The following is a 19,772-nucleotide window of genomic DNA, read 5'->3' as shown; positions in this document are numbered from 1 at the left end:
AGTAGAAGTTACGTGAAACAATGATAAACATCACAAGAGATCTAAATCTGCTCTGAATTTAGCATACATAATATTTTTCGAGCTTAGATACTGTAATGACTGAACATTGTAGAACTATGATGTCTCTCTTTGTTGAGCAGTTACGAACTTGTGAAGTTCCTGCTTTTGTTTTTTAAACGTTATTTTTGTAAAGAAAGTTTGGTTCCTGAGTAAATGCATCGCTTTCTAGAGCGACTGCAATTGAACTTTGTTTTTATACAAGCAACAAATATTATCCAATCTGCTCACGCAGTTATCTCATAAAAGCATTCTGCACCCTATATGTACAGTCAAACTTTTTGCAATTTCGAACAGTGGAAATACTCTCTTTAAAATTTCACATAACCCTCTATTACACACATAGATTACTCCCATTCACCTCCAGATTAGATGTATCAACCTCATAACGCACCCCTATAATTGCACCTCTCCTGAATGTTCCGTGATCACTTGCGTCACTGGAAATATTGATGCTGACAAAACAGCACCTTTAGGGAAGGTGTTGTCAAACAGGGCATTGAATCTGCAAGACAGCAGAAGCAGGTGCAACTGTCAGCACTCAGCGTTTGTTAGTGTTATGACACAGTACTTTGTTTCACCATACCAAGATGGCCGCACCACCCTGTACCAAGTGTGGAGTGAGGTGGCGTTACCAAAGGATATAAGGCAGATCCGTGCCACTTCGTGTACTTCTGGTGATGCAATGGTTCATGCGTCCAGCCCCCAGCTTTGAAGATAGAGATGAGTTGAAAGTCCCTGGTCAAGTTTCATGAAAAAAAAAACTTGCTAATTTTGTTTGTGACCTGCTCATGTATATTTTTACTGATTTCATCTCCGTTAGAGAAAATTACTTGATTGGGAAGATCTTGGTGGTCCCTGGAATAAAACACCTCCCTGGTGAAAAACTGTCAAGAAATCCAAACACCTTTTGTCTACTGCTTACTCTAACGTAAGTTACGCCTACTATCAATACTCACCTTGCGGATCGTGGTTTTCAAATTAATCAATAACACCACGACACACCTAGGCTGCACAACTTGGCAAATCGTCGATATAGCAGCCAGTCCCAACCAAAAGCAGTACCCAGAGAACTTACCCTTGGGTGGGTGCAGCTTCCTATGGGTCCGCTCGCACCAGCCAGCCGGGTACATGTCGGGGCAGTCGGCATTCACCCAGAAGTCGTACACATCGGCATAGCCATCCAGGTGAAGCCGTAGCCGGTAGCCAACCACCTGTGCCACTGTCACCACACAGAACATGCTCGGATGTGCAGGGTCCACGGCCTCCAACTTCATGCCCACTCGGAAACCATTAACCACGGTGGGAGCCACTTGGTGCTGCATATATTCAATTTAGCCAACGCCAACATTGTGAATGACATTGTAATTCCTTGAGTCAAAGCTAAAAGTCTTCACTCAAAAAGAGAAAATGTTACATCACAAAATAATATACAGAAGGAGGTCCAAAAGCTCTAGGTTACAAGGGTGGGTCCTGTACTAAATAGACAAATAAAACATCAATTACTAGCGACTTGCTAACAGGAAAAGTTAAAAAAAAAAGCAATAACACTTGACAGCAAATAAAATAAAACATGATGGCAAAATACTCTACCTTACATGTTGTAAGAATTCCAACTATCAAGACAAGTAGGTTGACACAAATGAAAAACTAGCAAATCAGTCCTAACACTAAATTGAAGTAACGCAAAAAACATAGAGCATATATATACGGAGTACTGACTATACTGAAAATCTGCTATGCACATTAATAATGAATCAAAACAAAGTGATACACCACAAAATGGCAACATAACTAAAGCTTCAAACACATAAAAACGAGTGAAATATGTTATCATATTGAACTAACATCAATGATAGCAAGATAGAGCAAATAGTACAATATAAATTACATTAGTTACATGTAAACTAAATAGGAAAACAACTGCTTTTTAAAACAGCCCAGACAACTACAAAGCTTAATGGCTCTTTAAATACTATTCCAGAAGGACATAGCTGTGAATCCAGAGGTGAATCTACCATAATTGATTCTAATTTTTGGTCATAGGAAGTTATTATTTGATGCAAATCGGGTTTTAGTTGATTAGTGAGTTGTCCTTCGTCAAAAATTATTGAGGGAATGTTTGGGTGAAGGAAATTGTAGGTAAGGATTGCCATGTCAAAATTAAAAGTTTGTGAATGTTTAGAATTCCAAGCTCTTGTAAAAGAGCAGAGGAACTGCACCGTGGTGACTGAAATGTAATAATGCGTATGGCCTGGTCTTAAAAATATATTGTAAAGGAGATAGATGAGTGCTATATGTGTTACCCCAGGATGCGATGGAGTAGGTGAAGTGACTGTGAATGAAGGCATAATACACAGAGAGCAAGGTATGTAGACTGAAGTATGGGTGCGCTTTTGTTAGAATCCTGATGCCGTAAGCAGATTTTTGCATGAGGTGTGAGACATGGGAAATGTACTTTAAGCTTGAATCGATGATTACTCCCAAAAAGCAACAATGATTGGATGCCTTGATGAGGTGATTACTGACTGCTATTGAGGAAGATTCGAGTATCTTCTCTTGAGTAGGGTGAAAGAGCATAAACACCATTTTACTGGGGTTAACTTTCAATATTTTGACAATACCAGCGAATTATATTTTCCAGATCTCTATTTAGCTTAGAAGAGATGAGAAGATTGATGTAGAAGAAGTTAGAATAGTAGTATTGTCTGCATAAAGGTAAGGTAGACAATGTGACAGATGGGACGTAAGATCATTAATGTAAATAGTGAAGAGTAATTGGCCTAGTATAGACTGATGAGGAACTTCTTTGTCAATCAATTTGAAGTTAGAAAGGTAATTAGAAATATTAATAGCCTGTTCTCTGTTAACTAAGTAACTGCAAATGAAGGACATAGCAGATCCTAATAGACTAACCGCATTTAATTTAGTAATTAAGATAATAGAATAGAGCTGAATGCTTTTATGAGGTCTATAAATACAGCTATCGCATAGTTACCTGCATCAATGCAGTGTTCAATCTTATCAGTGAATGAAATAAGCGCAAGATTTGTAGAGTAGCCTGCACGAAAGCCAAACTGCATGGCACAAAGAATGTTCAATTTCGTTAATACTTTGTTAAGCATTTTTCAAAACACTTCTTTATAACTTTGCTGAGCATGGACAGTATTGCAATAAGCTGATAGTTAGAAGTCAAACCTCTGTCACCTCTTTAAAGATACAGGAACTACTTTGGCTCTTTCTAATTCCGAAGGAAATATACATTTTACAACACATGCTTGATTACATGCTAAAAAGAGTCTGCAATAATATTGACAACATATCTTAAATGGATTGGCTAAATGGCATCAAGACCCACACTTGATCTTCATGACATCATGAACCTCTTCTGGAATGGTCGAGTATAAAAAATGACTGTGGTTGCTGCTCAAGCGTCACTTCAGAGCTGTCGGAAAGAGATTTATTATCAGCTGTAAAGTAGCTATTCAATTAATTTGCTGCAATTACCAATGTTGCATGGGTAATTATGATCATGATCAGGGTTGACTTGGATTAGACTTAATATGGATCAGTCACTGCTACACGCTCACTTTTAATTACAATCAGGCCTGATCGGAATCGAGACGATTGTGACCTGCACATCACAATCTGGCTCTGCAATCACAATTTGGGTGACGTCAGCAAAAACCTCAATCCTGATTAACCTGCACCATGCAACAGCAATGAATTAGTTATCGTGATTAAAAAATACAATCTGGATCAGCCCTCGTCACAATCAAAAGTGCCCGCCTGACACCAGTTTTACATTACCAATGCCAAGCTCTCAACTTCATTGAGGACTCGGTGTTGACGGCCCTTGACCAGTTTTCAGCATGTTGAAAAAGCAAGCATGATGTGTAGATCAGTTGGTGGCAAACACGTTTGCTGAGTTGAACAATATTTCTGTAACACTTATCCCAGATTGCACTTTATGAGTTCCAATTAGTAATCAATATTCACAATTGAGCCTGGTGATGATAGTATGCTTATGAAGAGCCTGAATACCGTCTTCAACCCCTTGATTATTCACAATAATTGAACCCGAAACACATACTTTTATGTCATGCAGTGGCACAAGGTGTGGAATGCATGAGTCATTGTTTAAAACACGCCATTCCGATGAAAATGCAGTAATTGTTTTTCTCTGCAACCACTGTACCAATCTTAATTTGCTTTGTTGCAAGCAAAAGCTAATATCTAGCAACTAAAGTAAACATATTTCCTTATCAAGATCATAAAGATATTTAAAATGAGAATAATATTTGCAAAGTGACAGTATGAAGTTTACGATATTGTAACTTGGCAATGAAAAACTATACCAAACACCACTTTATACACCAGAACTAAAAAAAATTTACATATTATAAGTTCTGCTTCAAAGACCACTAATATTTTGGAAGTAGGTTTTTTTTCCATCTTGTAAACATCGCAGTAGCATCATGAACTAATGTGGGCCGTTGACATTGTTGGTGGTTCATCGTAACAGCTAATAACATTGCGTATCGTGAAGAAAACTAAATGAGCACGGCCGTGTGTGTTTTTCTGTGTTTCTCATTTGGCCCCACTTTGAAATCGCAACACCATTGTTTTTTATGAGGCATCGTGAAAGCTGCAAGTTTGTATAGCACTTTAAGTATGTTTCACTTTAGACTTTTTTTGGAGCCACTCAGACAGCTGTTTAATCTTCCACCCCACTTCAGGCTGAACATTCCATTGTTAAAACTTCAGCTGACTCCCCCAACATCATTTTTTCATGTACCTCTTTCGTTGTTACGTTAGCTCGTTCACCTATCCCTAACATTTACTACGCCTCTTTCCAATCCTGCTGAATTTAAGTACACTTGAACCTCACTAGAACCAAGTCACACCTGCCATGAAAACAATTCGTTATATCTAAAAACTCATTATAAACATATATTTGTAGCACTGTATCTATGACAAAGCTATTCTTCAGTCACTTCGTTATAAGCGACAATTCGTTTTGTCCAGGATCGTTATACCGAGGTTGGAGTGTATATTGCATGCAGTGGCGAATAGTCGCTTGCCTCACGAAAAAGCCTCGATGGCGCTGCCTGTGCGCCAAGGCGCTCAAGGTACTCGTTCCACGAAAATGGCTCCCTCTGAGGTACCGGGGGACTTGGCCGGCTGTCACGCGGCTCCTGCGAAAATGAGAGCTCAGTTCAGAACCAACACTACTGAACAGTCTGGTTTCCACAGGAGTGACCAGAATACAAATCAAAGGGAAAGGTTCTGACGACTCAGAAAACATAAAGTTATGCAAATGAGCTCTGGGGATAAGTACTTTGGTTTGGGCAAGCTAGTTCATAGTACTCATTTTGAAAAGGGTGCTGTCCTTTTCAAAATGAATTCTGGGGAGACCCACGAGACGACGCAAGGATTAAGAGGAAAAATGGACAACAATCCGTTTGTGGCAAGAAGCCACAAGTAATCCCGTAAGAATTTCTCAGAAAGAAAAGCATTTTAGCTGCCAAAATATTCGCCTTGATCTGAGTATCGAAGCCTGGACCATTGCCTTTCTGGGGTGGTTGCTCTAACCAGGAAGCCAGTAATTGGCAGCGCAAGGGCAAATGCATCGACAACTTGAAGCACATGGACACAAGTAATGCAAATGAGTTCTGCGGAAACCCACAAGGTGGCAAAAGGGTTAAGAAAGAGAAAATAGACAACCACCCTTTTGTGACACAAAAGTAATGTTTGCTGAAAACTAATCATGCACAAGGAAAGAATAGCTATGAGTTTAATAGGTAAACTGTATTAAAATTGCAAAATTAACTAGCCAAAATGATGGCTGCATGAAGACCATCTTCACATTAGCAGATGCGTGTACATAAGTGAATGTATACGCACTGATGCAGTCAAAGGTTCCATTTATCACATTAGACGAGGCATCACCACCCATAGAATCAAGCATCCAAGAGAAAGTTTAAACCACGGAGAAGGATGTACTTGAGGAGGAGAATCTGTTAGGCCATTACAGTTGATGCGGGCAGTGCAATAAAGTGTTGCCCCGGAGACGAGAAAGAAAACGCAGGTTTAATCACAAAACAGTGTTTACAACATGCTCTTCTATGGATGCAACATGCCAAAATTGTGATGTTGTCCCACGTATAGCAATTTTTTCAAGTTTTGATTGGGTAATGTCATTAAACAGAAGTGACAAACACTTTAGTAGATATTATTGATTGAATTAATACAGTTAAACTACTTTATAAGAGGCATGCTCCGGGCAGTAGTTCTTGTATTTTATATGAAATGTCTCTTATAAACAGAGTACCTGGTACACATTTTCTTACCAACTTGTATTTTACTGCAGGCACACTGGTGTCTATTATACCCATTTGTCTCTTATATGAATATATCTCATAAAGGGGTTCAACTGTATGTTCTAATTATTCATCAAAACATATTGCCCTAAATACAAGCGTTTGAAACAATCAGATGCAATTCCAGGGCAAACAACATTTGCCAATGAGTTGCCACTGAATAGATATGAAACGGAGAGCCTCCACACACAGCAGACCACTCACATGAGAGAACACATGTGAGAAACAAGCAAGGCACAGCTACTTTATTTGTATGTACCTGCAAACTCTGTCTTGCCTCCGGAATATTCCTTGCTCTGTGACCTTAATGTATGCTGTTTAAATGCTTATTAATAAACAGCTAATCACTAACAACTTCTCCTTGAGGCATTGACACCAGTGTTTAATTTCCCACGTTCAGCCTGAGAGAAGGAAATGACAAGCTTTGCACCAGCATGCCAGCAAGCGCGCGAGCTCATTCGAAGAAAACGAGGAGCCCTTTTTTATGTTCTGAGCTCATTCGGATGCTAATAAACATGTCTGTTCATGTCGACTGTTCAGTTGGCCACATACTTTATAACCAGTGTAGCCGCACTGAGAGACTGACCTCATCATCCGAGTCTTCTCCACTGGGACTAGCCTTGCGTTTTCTCTGCTTGAGGTGCTCCTCTTTCCGCTTTATCCGCTCCCTTAAAGAAAAAAAGAGATATAATGCTCATGCACCTGCATACATTACTGTGGAATCCCGAGCAAGCACCCCCTCCCTTCTTCAAAATATTTCAAATAGGCAGCCCTTTCTCCATTTCCACCATTTTCACTGTTTAATTCTCTGTTGTTATTCACCCCACAAGGGCAAATGAAAACAATGAATGCATGCTTGTTCAATAAAACACTTAACCAGAAGCCCAGGTGTGCGGTTCTTATTCTTAAAGGCACACTAAAGAGGAACAATGACTAAGTTTAGATTGACAAACTGCACTCTGAGAACTCTAATGCTATATGTGCCACTATCATAAGTTTATTATTAACGAAGAAAATCAAGGTTGAAGTGTCACTTTTAATTTTCTTGCCAAAATTTCTCCACGTAATGTAAGCAATTTCAAAATTTTATTTCGGTATTTTCTTGGCATTAGTTCAATTGAATTTTCTGAAACTTCGTATGCTAACTCTACGGAACCCATAGATTACAATGTACTTAATTTTTATCCACTCGAAGCTATGTAGGACCCCGTAGGCGCCTTCGAAATTTCTTACGTCATGGTGTTAGGTGTGGGAATTTCAAGGTGGCGTCGCCAAACGCATTTTCTTTTCGCGTGTTTTCTCTTTTACTAAGCGTTGTGTCACAGTAAAAGTTGTGTTTTCAAAATTGTGAAATCATGTTTTACTAATACGCAAAATACTTGTCCTTTAACGAGTGCACACGGCAGAGGTTCTGCGAGTCTGATTATTTTCTTTGTGTGTTGGTCACATGTGTATATCTAGTGGGAACAATAGTTCGGTAGACTCACCGACTGGCAAAGTTTACATAGCAGAGCTGGCTGCAGAAGAGACCATCACGAACAAACTCGCTTCGAAGACCATGGCACCCACAAAATTGGCAGCAGATGATCACCTCAGGCAGCGCCTTCCTCATCGGTGCTGAAGCAGGAGTCACGGCAGAGGTTGCAACTGCTCCTGGCTTGGATGCCTCATCTGTGTTTCGAGCTATACCTATAGAGAGAAAAGAAAAAAAAGTCACTGACGATTACGATATTGCTTCATGCAAATTCTGAGCACAGCTTGACCTTAGGGCATTGTGTTTGAAGTTCCCACTTTCTGAAAGGTATTGACTACGCCTCAAACCGTAATTTTTGTGAAGTCAGATTATTCATTCTTCTGCGCATAAGTGAGCTACCCGCAACACATCTGTAAACTATTATGTGCACCATGTTGATGCTGCATGTGGCTGATGAAGAATTTCAGTTGAGTACTTTGCAGTGTGTGGGAAGCATTAAACTACATGCCGGTCGCACAATTAGCATTGTGTGCTGGTGCCACGCTATATTACGTAGGGTTAATGCCATTCCTTGCCCGAAAAGACGCATGTAGAGGGTCTTGCAAATGAGTTTTGAGCACCACTGTGGCTCTGTGGTAAAACCCTTGACTGCCTCGCCGAGGGTTTGAGGGTTCACGTACCAATAGATCCTGCATATTTCATTTTTTCATTTCTATCGGTTATGACAGTGACACTGCTCAAAGTGTGAATGTGCACCTAAGAGCTGCATTCTAGTATGTGTCAGATTAGTCTTGTAGCCACACTGTACCTTTGCTACGCAGTAACTTTTCTGTACCTTTTTCATGCCAATGAAATGATGGAAAATTTTGTGTGAGCTGTATTGGTTGGTATTAATCTGACGAAGCTATTGATAATCAACCAGCTGGTCCACCAACTATCCCAGGAAATTCTCACTCTTCTCCTGTAGGCATGCATGAGCCCACACATGCATGCATGCACGCACACAAACACACTCTGAGTTAACATGGGTCAAGCTAATTAAACAACTGCCACAAGGCACAAAGATACCATCAATTGCATTTTGTTAATGGCAGCCTCACGCATACTTTTATGTCAATGCGCAGTAGTGAACACTAATTGTTTAAATACTACATGCAAAGCACAGAAAAAGATATAAGCCTCTAATTCTGCATCACATTTAAAACAGCATGCACAAATATTTATGTCTCACTGCATATTCATGAGCAAACAGTGAAACTTTATCTAACATTGTATAGTGGCAAATAGTAGCCAAAATTACTGAATATAAAATACTAAAGCATGCACACACTAGTAGTGCTGATCATTGAAGGAAAAACGACTTTACATTATAGTGTAGCAGCAGTGTGGACTTCCCCTGATCAGATCGTTTGATTGCATAGCAGCCTCACACTACAGTGAAACCCCCCAATCGTAGCGGTTACGGGGGGTACTACTATTAATTAATAATACTACTATTAGTTCAAAAGCCAAATCAAACTATTCAACTAGGTATTTAATTCTAATACAAAACTTGAATATTCACCCACCCCTACTAGTTGCTTTTTTGGGTTCCTAATTGGTGTACAGAAGATGAAAAAAGATGCAAAGCACTTACTCACCACGCATTTTTTTTTTTTTGCACAAATTTGAATCTCACTTGGCTAATATAGTGGATATGATAATGAGCAGCGTAATCAGTACTGACCTTTGTGATTAAGAGGTTCCTGCTGCTGGAGAGAATATTGGGGTACCACAAATGCCTTCAAGGGGCTGTCTTGTGGATCAAGGGGCTTGCTTTCGGAGGCCACTTCATCTGTGGTCACCACCTCCAGGGTGCCAAACTCAGTCAGACGAAACTGGACACCAGAAGAACCATACACAAGGGCGAGACGTCACTCACTTGAAACCCGTTTCATTTCTACAAGTCATCATTAGTAGGCTGCCCATTTGAAATATGCAGGTCTGATTCTGGCAGCAGAAGCCGCATTTCTGTGGAAACGAATGCTAGAGGAATTATTTAACGAAAGTGGTGCAACAAAAAAGACGAAAAGACTTTTCAACCCCATGAACACAAGCGCCGACTCACAGCTGAAGTTTTATTCAAAGCTGCAGAACAAATACACTTGCGTAGATACACACAGAACAAGCAAAAGTACCAAGAAAGCAGCAAAAAAAAAAGGTTATCTTCAAGCCCAAGATTTTTTATCCTGCAACCTGACTGAAGAAAAGTTGATACATGAATGCTCTTTTATTTTGAATATGCCATGCATTGATTACCTCTCGAGTTGTCTTGTCGTAATGTTTTGAAATAGTAATGGCTGTTAGGTTGAACTGGGTCAAAATTTTTAATAATTCATGTATCAGCTTTCCTTCGATTGCATTGCAGGGTAAAGAAATCTTGTACATTAATGAATAACATGTGTGTGCTAGTGTGTAGCCATGAGAGTGTATGTATTCGTTCAGAGACTATGAATAAAGCTTAAGTTGTGAGTCTGAACTAGCGTTCGTGTGCTTAAAAGGTATAATCATCTTTATTGTTCTGCTGTTTTCTTAAACAATAGATCCATACCGACTCGCCCAACAATCAGTCCTACTAAGGCCTGCTTATTGTGTGATTTCCGTGCATGTTAAAAGAAATTAGGTGGTAGAAACTACCAGGAGCTTTCCACTACAATGACATTAGTACAGTCAATCAGACCCCTCTTCAACAAGCCTTGTGCGCAAGGCATGCATATTGCCAGCAACAGCTACAACTGCAAAAGCCTCAAATACTCTAGACACACGATTTGGAAGCAAACGCACTTAATAGAAAGTTCAGTCGACTATATCGATTCAAAGGTGAACATATATCGATTCAAGGTGAACCAGGCAGAGGTCTGCCTGGTTGGGATAGAAACTGGATGAATAAAAAAACTACGACCAAAAAATTTTTGTAGAAAAAGTACACGTCTCGAAGCCGGACTGGCCTCTTTTTCAAAATTGAAAGGGCCCGAGATGTGCTGCGCTTATATACGGTTGCTTGCCGTGTGTGAGAGGCTTGCCGTGACTCGTCACAAGCCCGGGCAGTAGAGCAAGGACAATGTCGCCGTGGAACGGCTGATGCCTGCCGCTGTCTGCTGAATGTGCCAGGATTCAAGGAGGAGCAGCCGGCGAGGGTTCCCTCCTTTTTCCAGAATCACGCGTCAACGGCGTGGATGTGGTGGCGAAACCGCTAGAGAACACTGCTGGCGGTTTTATCACCACATCCATCTCGATGACGCGCACTGCCGTAAAGGCATGTTTTTACATTACTGCTTGCATACTACTGTGAAGGCATGTTTTTTACACTACTGTAAGCACTACTGTTTAAGTGCTCTTAAGCTAACTTGTACACTGAAATTTGCATGAAAAATGTAATAAATTAATTAAATGTATATTGATTTGTCTTATAGTATATAAAATTACCTTTTTTTAAATTTTTTTAGAGCGTGATATATGCGGGTTCTTCTGTAGTTGGTACACTGCAAAATCACAAAGGCTCTGTAAGCTATTTCGGTGGTGGAATGTAGTATATGACCTCTGCATGTCTCTCATTATACTGACTCAGCCATTAACTGATTATTCAGTTGTTGCTTGTAGCACAATAATGTGTATGCTGGGCACTGACCTTGAGGCTGCTACCGGGGAGTGTGGCGATGCCATCGTTCCATTCCATGGCCTGAATGGGATCAAACTCTGGTTCCTGTGCCGACCCTTCAGCCACCGTTGCAGCCACTGGTGTCGCAATAGGCGTAGATGGTGCAGCTGGCACAGAAGGGGTAAGGGGTATAGTCGACACAATTATAGGTGCTGAGGCGGTAATGGAAGCAGGCATGGTTGTCACAGCTGCCGGAACAGATGCCATGGCCGTTACAGGAGCTGCCGCCGTGGCTGGCACTGTGGCCAGCACTGTCGCTGCTATGGATGTTGGTGCTGACGTCGGCACAGAAGATGCTAAGGAGGCTTGTACAGAAGTCGGTGCTGAAGTTGGTACAGATACCATTATTGGAGCTGGCCCTGATGCAGAAATGGAGGTTGGCATGGAAGTAGGCATGGAGGTTGACACCGACGACGGCATGGGCACTGGCATGGCAGCCGACACTGAAACTAGTGTGGAGGCTGACATGGTAACTGGAATCGAGCATGGCATCGAGCATGGCATCGAGCATGGCATTGAGCAGGGCATTGAGCTAGAAATTGAGCCAGGAATCGAGCCTTGAATAGAGCCATGGAGAGAACCCGAAATCGATCCTGGCACAGAGCCGTGCAAGGATGCTGGCACACTGTTTGCTACGCTCGTCGCCATCAGGGTAGGAGCTGCCATTGAAGCCGTCGCCGTCACCCCCGAAGGAGCTGGAAGCTGCGCCACAGTGACAGACGATGGCAGCACTACTGGAATAGGTGTCGCAACTGACGACACCGTGAGCAAGGGAGGCTGCCCGCTGGGTGTAGACGTGAGCACCCCAGCTAAGAGTGTGCCAAACGCCGCACCCTGTGTGCCTCCGGGAATCACTGCCAATCCCCCACCAGGCTTCCCCACGAGCACCGCCTGCGTGGCCGAGCTGACCGTGGGTGTAGATCCCAACGTCGGCCCAGAGCCATCCGCGTCCGGTGCCAGTGACAGTGGTGCCAGCTGTACACAGCCCTCCATCGCAGTGGCCCCTCCCTGCAATGTCTAATATAGACAATGTTTCACAGTGAGGATTAAAGTCCAGATGATTTGAAAAAATATTAGGCATGTACAGTGCTCCCAGATTGTTAAAACTAAAGTCTCTAAGATACCTTTGCTATCTGCCTTGCATTTTATGAATATATACTTGATGCAGTACTAGTGACCATCCCACATCAGCGGCCTTAAAAGTAACAACATTCTATAGGTGAATGAGAAAAAGGGGGCATTAAGGGCCCATCTTCTTTGTTACAGAATTAACAAGAACTAACACAGTCAAGTCAAGAAAAGTATAGGGGCATTATGTGTAGTTACTAAACATTAAATAGATAAATAATAAATATTAAGTAATTATCATATAATTGGGAACAAATTCCAGTGGATGAAAAAACAACTCCCAGATTTAATATAGAAAGATATACCCCCTGATGTTTACAAGAGAATTGTAGCCTAATTGGTAGAGCACTGGATGCATTATTTGCAGGCTGCAGGTAGCACGCTGTCACTTTGTCCGCTTGGATTTCTTAGTTTTTATATCATAAATACTCGGGATGTGCAACTATTCAAATTTTTAAATATTTTCCTAATATGGTTGCTACTCGATTGCACCAAAACTTTACTATTCGAATTATTTTATCTTCCAACCAACCGCGAACTCATTTGAGAAATCAGCCAGTCTGAAAAAAACAAACTCATGCATTTCTATTCCACTCAAGAGGTCAAATCACCACAGCTGTGTCCAAAACAGCTTTAATGCCTCCTAGTACACTTATCAGGCATCTTGGTGCATGCCCAAGCTCTCGTGAGTACATTCGATGCCTGCTGCAAAGCCCACTTAACAACAAAAATACGCACCTCGTGATGAGCACCACTGATACCGGCAATGGGTGGAATAAATTACGGCTCTCTCAGATGGAGCATTAGGAAACAATGCGGACCACTCCTCTGGCTGCATTTCCGCCGAAATGCACCGTTTGCTGCAGCCTACCGCCGATTATTCCTAGTTGTGGGCCAACTAAGCTGACCCTGTCAATGCATGCCTGAGCGCTTGCTGCACCATACACACAGATTTGTCCTGAAAGTGTTCATAATACTCACTATGTTCTTAACTACACATGGGTGTGGAGATTGCGAGCTGCTTACGTTCGTGAAGGCAGCGTGCCTGTACGGCGCACTTAGCCCTCTCGCACTAAGAGGCAGCATGAACAACAGCGCAGCGCGTCAGTAGCGCTAGGCTACATGCAATACTTTGCTGTTAGCTGAAGATGCTTAACAGAAGGGACATCAGCGATTAAGCCACACTGGCACATTTGCAACCTGATGCCTCCATACATTTCTGGTGTTTATCCGTAAAGACATCGCTGCACTGTGTCGTTACAATGACCCCTTTGTATTTTTTTTCTATGCATCACCGCATCACATTCTAGCATTGTGACAAAGCAGGCTTTCAAGCTCTGCTACTGCTGCAAACGGATTGACTCATGAAAGCACTGGTTCTAACCTACGTGGCAAAAGTGGCAGCTTTGATTAATGCTGTTATGCACCACCTAGTATAAAAAAATTGGTTAAAGACTTTTAGCATCTGGAATTTCAGGCGCTTTTACACAATGACACCTAAAGGGCAAATTGGAAACAGGACAGGAAAGGAGCATGCACTTGTCCATCACATGAGTTGGGCCTCCACAAAAGTTGCAAGAAAAGGTGAGGCTGAGAAACTATCATTTTTCCTTTCACGTCTAAAGTGTCGTCTGCACCACACTGGTTTCCCCAAATCATGTAAACCAATACAGTTCAGCCTCCACATTGCCTCCTCCTTGATAAGACAACTTCAGAAAACCACCCCTCCAGCTTCACCAACTTAGCCAAAAGAAACAGTTTCATGGTGCTATCTTAGTGGTAATGCTATTACCCCCTGGTTGTTTCCACCTCATCGTGCATGTGCGTCTTGCGGATTAGCCGCGGTTTGCTTTATTGATAGCCTAGTGATTTACGACGCTGTGCTCGTGCGAGTTAGGGTTAGCGTGGAGGAACCAGCAACGCTGCCGACAGTAGACAAGCTAGGCCGATGCACGGGAAGCAGTAGTGGGTCTCTTAAGGGGTTGGTGGCCTGTGGCGAAAGATGTCTCCTGTGGTGGATCCATGAGGGATGACACAATGGGACATTTCCCATGGACCTCTCACGGTGAGTCGAACATCAACAATGCTGCGTTCGCAGTACCTTCTGTTTGTTAGGTTGTCTGCTTGTGCGTTGTATTGGAATACAGTCAACACCCTTCAAGACAAACTCTGTTAAGACGAATTCATGCTTAAAACAAACAACTCAGGACTGCTTGTTCGGTTTCCCATAGACTAAATGCCCAAAAAACCTGCTTAAGATGAACCGTGTAACATGCCTCTTCTGTTAAGACGAACTCTCACAGCGACTGACGATGGGAATTCTGCACAACGAACATTAGAGTCTTCATGGGGGCGTTCAGGCAAACAGCCTGACGCAAAGACTCAAGGCAAGTCAAAAGCAAATTGCTACGAGGAGGGAGAAAGTGAGATAAGTAGAAAAAAAAGGTCAGTGCATAAAACTGGTATCTCCCTCACCGCTAGCCTGTTGGTGAAGAAAGAGCCGGCTTTATCAGCAAAGAAAGCAACAAAAAGTGTTCATCCTCTTGTATTCTTCTCGCCTTCTTCAGTTCCCCAACAGGAGTACAGTGGAAAACGAAAAAACACATGAGCTTCGTGGGGGGGGGGGAGCCAAATGAAAGTGAAAACAGGAACAAAGATTGTGCATTACAATCACATGACCAGCACTAGCCCTCCCTCCAGAGCAGTCAGATGCATTGTCATTGCCATCACACAATGGCACCTGAGCATATATGTGGTCAGTTTGTGTTGTTTTGCATAGGACCTGTGTGCATCGTATCTGTTCACAATAAAATGCAGCAAATTCTGATGTGGCACTTTCATTATGAAAGTGCGCGACAAAGATAGGTAAATTTGCACACTAAATATTACCGCAGGCTGAAACTGAACTAAGTTACCGCAAGCTGAAAATAAGAGAATATCCAAACCACAAGGAAACTTTCCTAAGCAACTTGGCACATACTGGCTCTGTCAAGGTAATGGTATGCGATGAAGGCTTATCTAAAAGTGATAGCAAAGCCAGTAAAACAGCCTCTTACAAGGGAAACAGCCAGAAGAATAATTTTTCTATCCTTTGAATAAAAATTGAGCTTGTCTCTCCCTTTTCATCATTCCCTAATCATGAAAACAGGGTCGTGCTACTACAGTTCTATTGTTAAAATGTGGTAGCAATTTATTCACGGGCATCTTTATTATGAACTCGCGAAATAGAGTACTCGTAAGATTAGTGTAAATACTCTACTTGAAAGCATAGTTTTATGAAGCTGAGCAAAATAAATGCTTTTTCTTGTTCCTTTCTAGCCCATTGTAAGTATACTTCATTCAGTGTTTTCAAGCAACATATTTGGGAGCACTTGACATGTTAGTATTTGGTTTTGAGGGGCACTTCTGATAAGATGAACTCCTGATAAGACGAACAAATTATCATGGTCCCTTCGAGTTCGTCTTAAGGGATTCTACTGTATTGTATAAGGTTACTTAGTGTGTCACCAAGTGATGTATTCAATTCAGCTATTGAGCTCGTTAATGTGAAAGCAAGTGAATAAATGTACACGAGTTTGTTTTGCTCACCCGTATCCACTGTGTCCGTGTGTTCCGAGAGTGTGGCGATCACTTCTTTCTAGACCTCCTTTCTAGACCTTCTAGATCACTTCTGTCGAGACCCCCACATCTTGTTACAATATGCTTAGGGATTCTCTGCAACTTCTTTTATCTAATTTTGCTTTAAAGTACCTGAGAAATACTTGAAAATGATTTAATTTGATTCACACTCAAAATTTAACATATGAATTTGCTTATTTGCACTGCTCTAAATAAATACTACAAATGATGTCTACTACTTTCCTTGGTTTGGTTGTCTGCTACTTCTCATTAACATTCTATAGGTGTTTTTTTAATGCCATCCACCTCTTGTTCGATAGTTGGAGCACTTCCTGGAACATTTCCAATAATGCCAAGATCCCCCACTGAGCATCTTTCTTTGATTTTCTTTAACTGTTATAATAACACTGTTGGGATGGGGCAAAACTTTTTTAAAGGTCAAGGTGGTGACTTTTGACTAACTGACCTGTGGCTTGGAACCGGCCACCATGCCGGGCAGGCCAGAGACAGTCACCAGGATGGGCTTCTGCACGCCAGGGTTCAGCTGACCGTCTGTCCGCAGGTCACGTGTCACTGCAGGTGTAAAGGAAAGCCAACGATGCAGCCAAGAGGGACAGTGCACTTCCACTTAGTGGACATTCGTTAATGCAAACATCAAGGACATTTAGCAAACGTATACCTTTTAATGACATTTACTTTGCCCGCAACTGTACTTCCCATCTCAGACAAAGCTTCTACATTTTAATATGAATACACGTGAAATATACACACGACAAACTCTCTTTGCATCTTCGTTTCTTGTTGAACGGTAAGATGAACACGATGCAACAGCTGCCCATCAGAATGCATTGCCTTTCAGCTTTGTAATCTGCAACCACAAAGAATGCTGGAGGCTAAGGCCTAGCGTTTCTTGAGCTTGTGATACACTACTCCACTGAGCAAATCTTGGATAGCCCAACCATACCTATCAAGTAAGGTGGACACCTTTTTACTCATGAAATATGGGAAGCACTTAAATGCAAGACATGCTGAAAGTGTCATTTTCATGGAATGTCACCTACATTTCTTGTGTGACAGCCAAGAGTGAGTGAGAATGACTTTATGCGAAATATCCGGAGGAGGCCGTCCTGTGGCTGTTAGGCCCCCTAAGCCAGCCTGGTGGCTTTATCCTATTTGATAGGAATGATTGTGCGATCCGAGAGCTGTACAGTGAAGCAGTGCATCACAAGCTCAAGAAATCGGGTGTGCTAGACCATCGCCTCCAGCATTCTCTGCGGTGGCAGATTGCAAAGCTGGAAGGCACAGGGAAGTTGAGTCGATGTTGCATTGTTTCACCTTCGCATAGTGTTTAGCACCTTGTGTTGAGACAGCACCCAAATGGCATTACAAACAAATGTCATTTGTTGTAAGTGACATTACACTTCCTATATGAAAGCGATATTATAAAATGCACAAATTTACACATAACTTATTGATAAGCCATTTTTTGCAAGCCTGTGCATAGATTATATTTGCAAGAAAACTGGAAGATGAAATGATAATTATCACCAGGGAAAAAAAACTTTTGAAAAATAAATTAAAGTTGCACCGCAAAAGCAAAGCAATGAATATGATAACCACAAACTGGAATGTCAAACGAAGGGTAGCAAGCTGCTCAAAACTTGATGCGTGCTGATCCAAAACTAAACAGAATGCATGAAAAGAGCGTATGTGTATACACAGGACAAGTATGAACTATAGCTGTCACACTATAAGTTACTTCAACTGGCCCTTACTTTGGCTTTACTTGCTAGTTGCTCACTCTTTCACAAGAACAGTCGTAGCAGCGAGTGTCGTGATCATCGTGCAGTCTATACCTTCAACACAAGGCTTGGGGTGAGAGCACAAGGTATACAACGCTCCACCTCAAGAGATGAGTGCACAAGCACGAGCAGCCACGTCTCTTGTATGTCAAAGCATAAGTTGTTGGGGCAAATCCAAACTCTGGCAAAACACTACAGTTTTAAAATTGGAGACCCAAGAAATGTGCAAGCCGTTAAGGCCCAAACGCAAGCTAGTCTTCGGCTTTTGCACTCATGTGGTCCCAAGAGCCAGAAATTGAAAACTAGTGCACTTTTTAGAACTCTTGTATTTTTTTTTTCAATATAAATTACAGAGGGACATATTGCCAGCCTCTCATCTCAAATTAACAAAAAGAGTCTGTCAAATGGCAGCCATTACAAACTAGGACCTATCTGAATCCTGCGCTCTCACCGATTATATACCATGGGTATCTACGAAACTGACAAGTGCAGGCGTTGTGACTCCAAGGCCACTTCAGAGTATAAGTTATGGGAATGCCGAAAAATCAGTGGCCATAACGAGTACACAACCTCTAGTGACAGCCTTCGCGTGCGCTGGGAAGCTGCACTGCTCAGCCCCGCACTTGAAAATCAGATGTGGGCCGTCCAGCGGGTCGAGGATGCTGCCAAAATTCAAGACTCCTGGCAAACGAGTTGGCCCACCCCACCAACTTGCCGAATTTAGAATAAAGATGTTTCCTCTTCCTTAGGAGCTATGCAACTTACCAAGGGTGAGGAGGTCATATTCTGAAACAATGACCTTCGATGACAGCTTTCGCGAGATTAGCACCTCTTGTGCTGTCATCTATGAGCGACCACATTTCTGGTCCACTGTCCCAGTGCAATGCCAAATTGCTGTGATTCGCAGATAACTGAACAAGTCTGGTGCATGCATGCAATAGCACCCAGCTGATGTCTGCATGAAATCTGGCCAGTTTGACTTCTACTTGATGTGGACAATCATCCTGAGAATTCCAGCTGGTAATAAGATACCAACAGGAAGTTATTCCATGAAGAAAGAAAGGGGGGGGGGGGGATAATGGGAACATTTTCAAATGGGTACTAGCCAAGTGGTCCCTCTTCGATAAATCACACCAAGTGGTTCCACTTGCAGCAAAATTTTTCCCTGTGTAGCTTTGTGAAATCTTACAAAAGTGTGACCAAAAGTGGTCATTTCAGAATACACCCCCTGCTGTGGCAGCTTATTTGTCTCTCGCTTTTAAAGAAGCCATCATACTACAGTTCCTGTTGTATCCAGCACATTTTTTTGCCTGGCTTTGGTTTCAGTTTTTATGTGGACAACAATGTGCACCTGTGCTTCTGCATATTCAAGGAACATCTATTAAGGTGGACAGTATTTATCATGCAACTGGCATGCTGGTAATGTATCACTCAAGTTCCATCTTGATTCTAACAAGGTCAAGCTTCAGTGCAGAAACATATTCGTGAATTTTATAAAAAGTCCCTGAATGCACAGCATCACTGGAGCTTACTTTTCAACAAACGGTCTTGTGTTCTTAAAGGGGCCCTGCGACACTTTCGAGAAAGTATTATTTAACACTGGAACGTGTGTA

General features: G+C 41.9%; 1 protein-coding gene across 4 annotated transcripts in view; it reads right to left on the bottom strand.

Moving 5' to 3' along the window:
- The window catches only part of l(3)mbt (lethal (3) malignant brain tumor), a 47,327-nt gene that overhangs the window by 20,790 nt on the left and 6,765 nt on the right, over window positions 1-19,772 (bottom strand). For all 4 annotated transcript variants that reach the window (XM_075873049.1, XM_037415403.2, XM_075873050.1 and 1 more), the window contains exons 3-9: window positions 16,824-16,930; window positions 11,582-12,628; window positions 9,641-9,791; window positions 7,928-8,129; window positions 7,027-7,108; window positions 5,142-5,255; window positions 1,136-1,376 (exon numbers count right to left, since the gene is read on the bottom strand). In XM_075873049.1, the coding sequence (XP_075729164.1) occupies window positions 1,136-1,376; window positions 5,142-5,255; window positions 7,027-7,108; window positions 7,928-8,129; window positions 9,641-9,791; window positions 11,582-12,628; window positions 16,824-16,930 (1,944 nt within the window). The remainder of the gene's footprint in view (window positions 1-1,135; window positions 1,377-5,141; window positions 5,256-7,026; window positions 7,109-7,927; window positions 8,130-9,640; window positions 9,792-11,581; window positions 12,629-16,823; window positions 16,931-19,772) is intronic.

Source organism: Rhipicephalus microplus, chromosome 9 (assembly GCF_043290135.1).
Source record: "Rhipicephalus microplus isolate Deutch F79 chromosome 9, USDA_Rmic, whole genome shotgun sequence".
NCBI classification, from domain to species: domain Eukaryota; kingdom Metazoa; phylum Arthropoda; class Arachnida; order Ixodida; family Ixodidae; genus Rhipicephalus; species Rhipicephalus microplus.
This window is presented reverse-complemented; position numbering and strand designations above follow the sequence as displayed.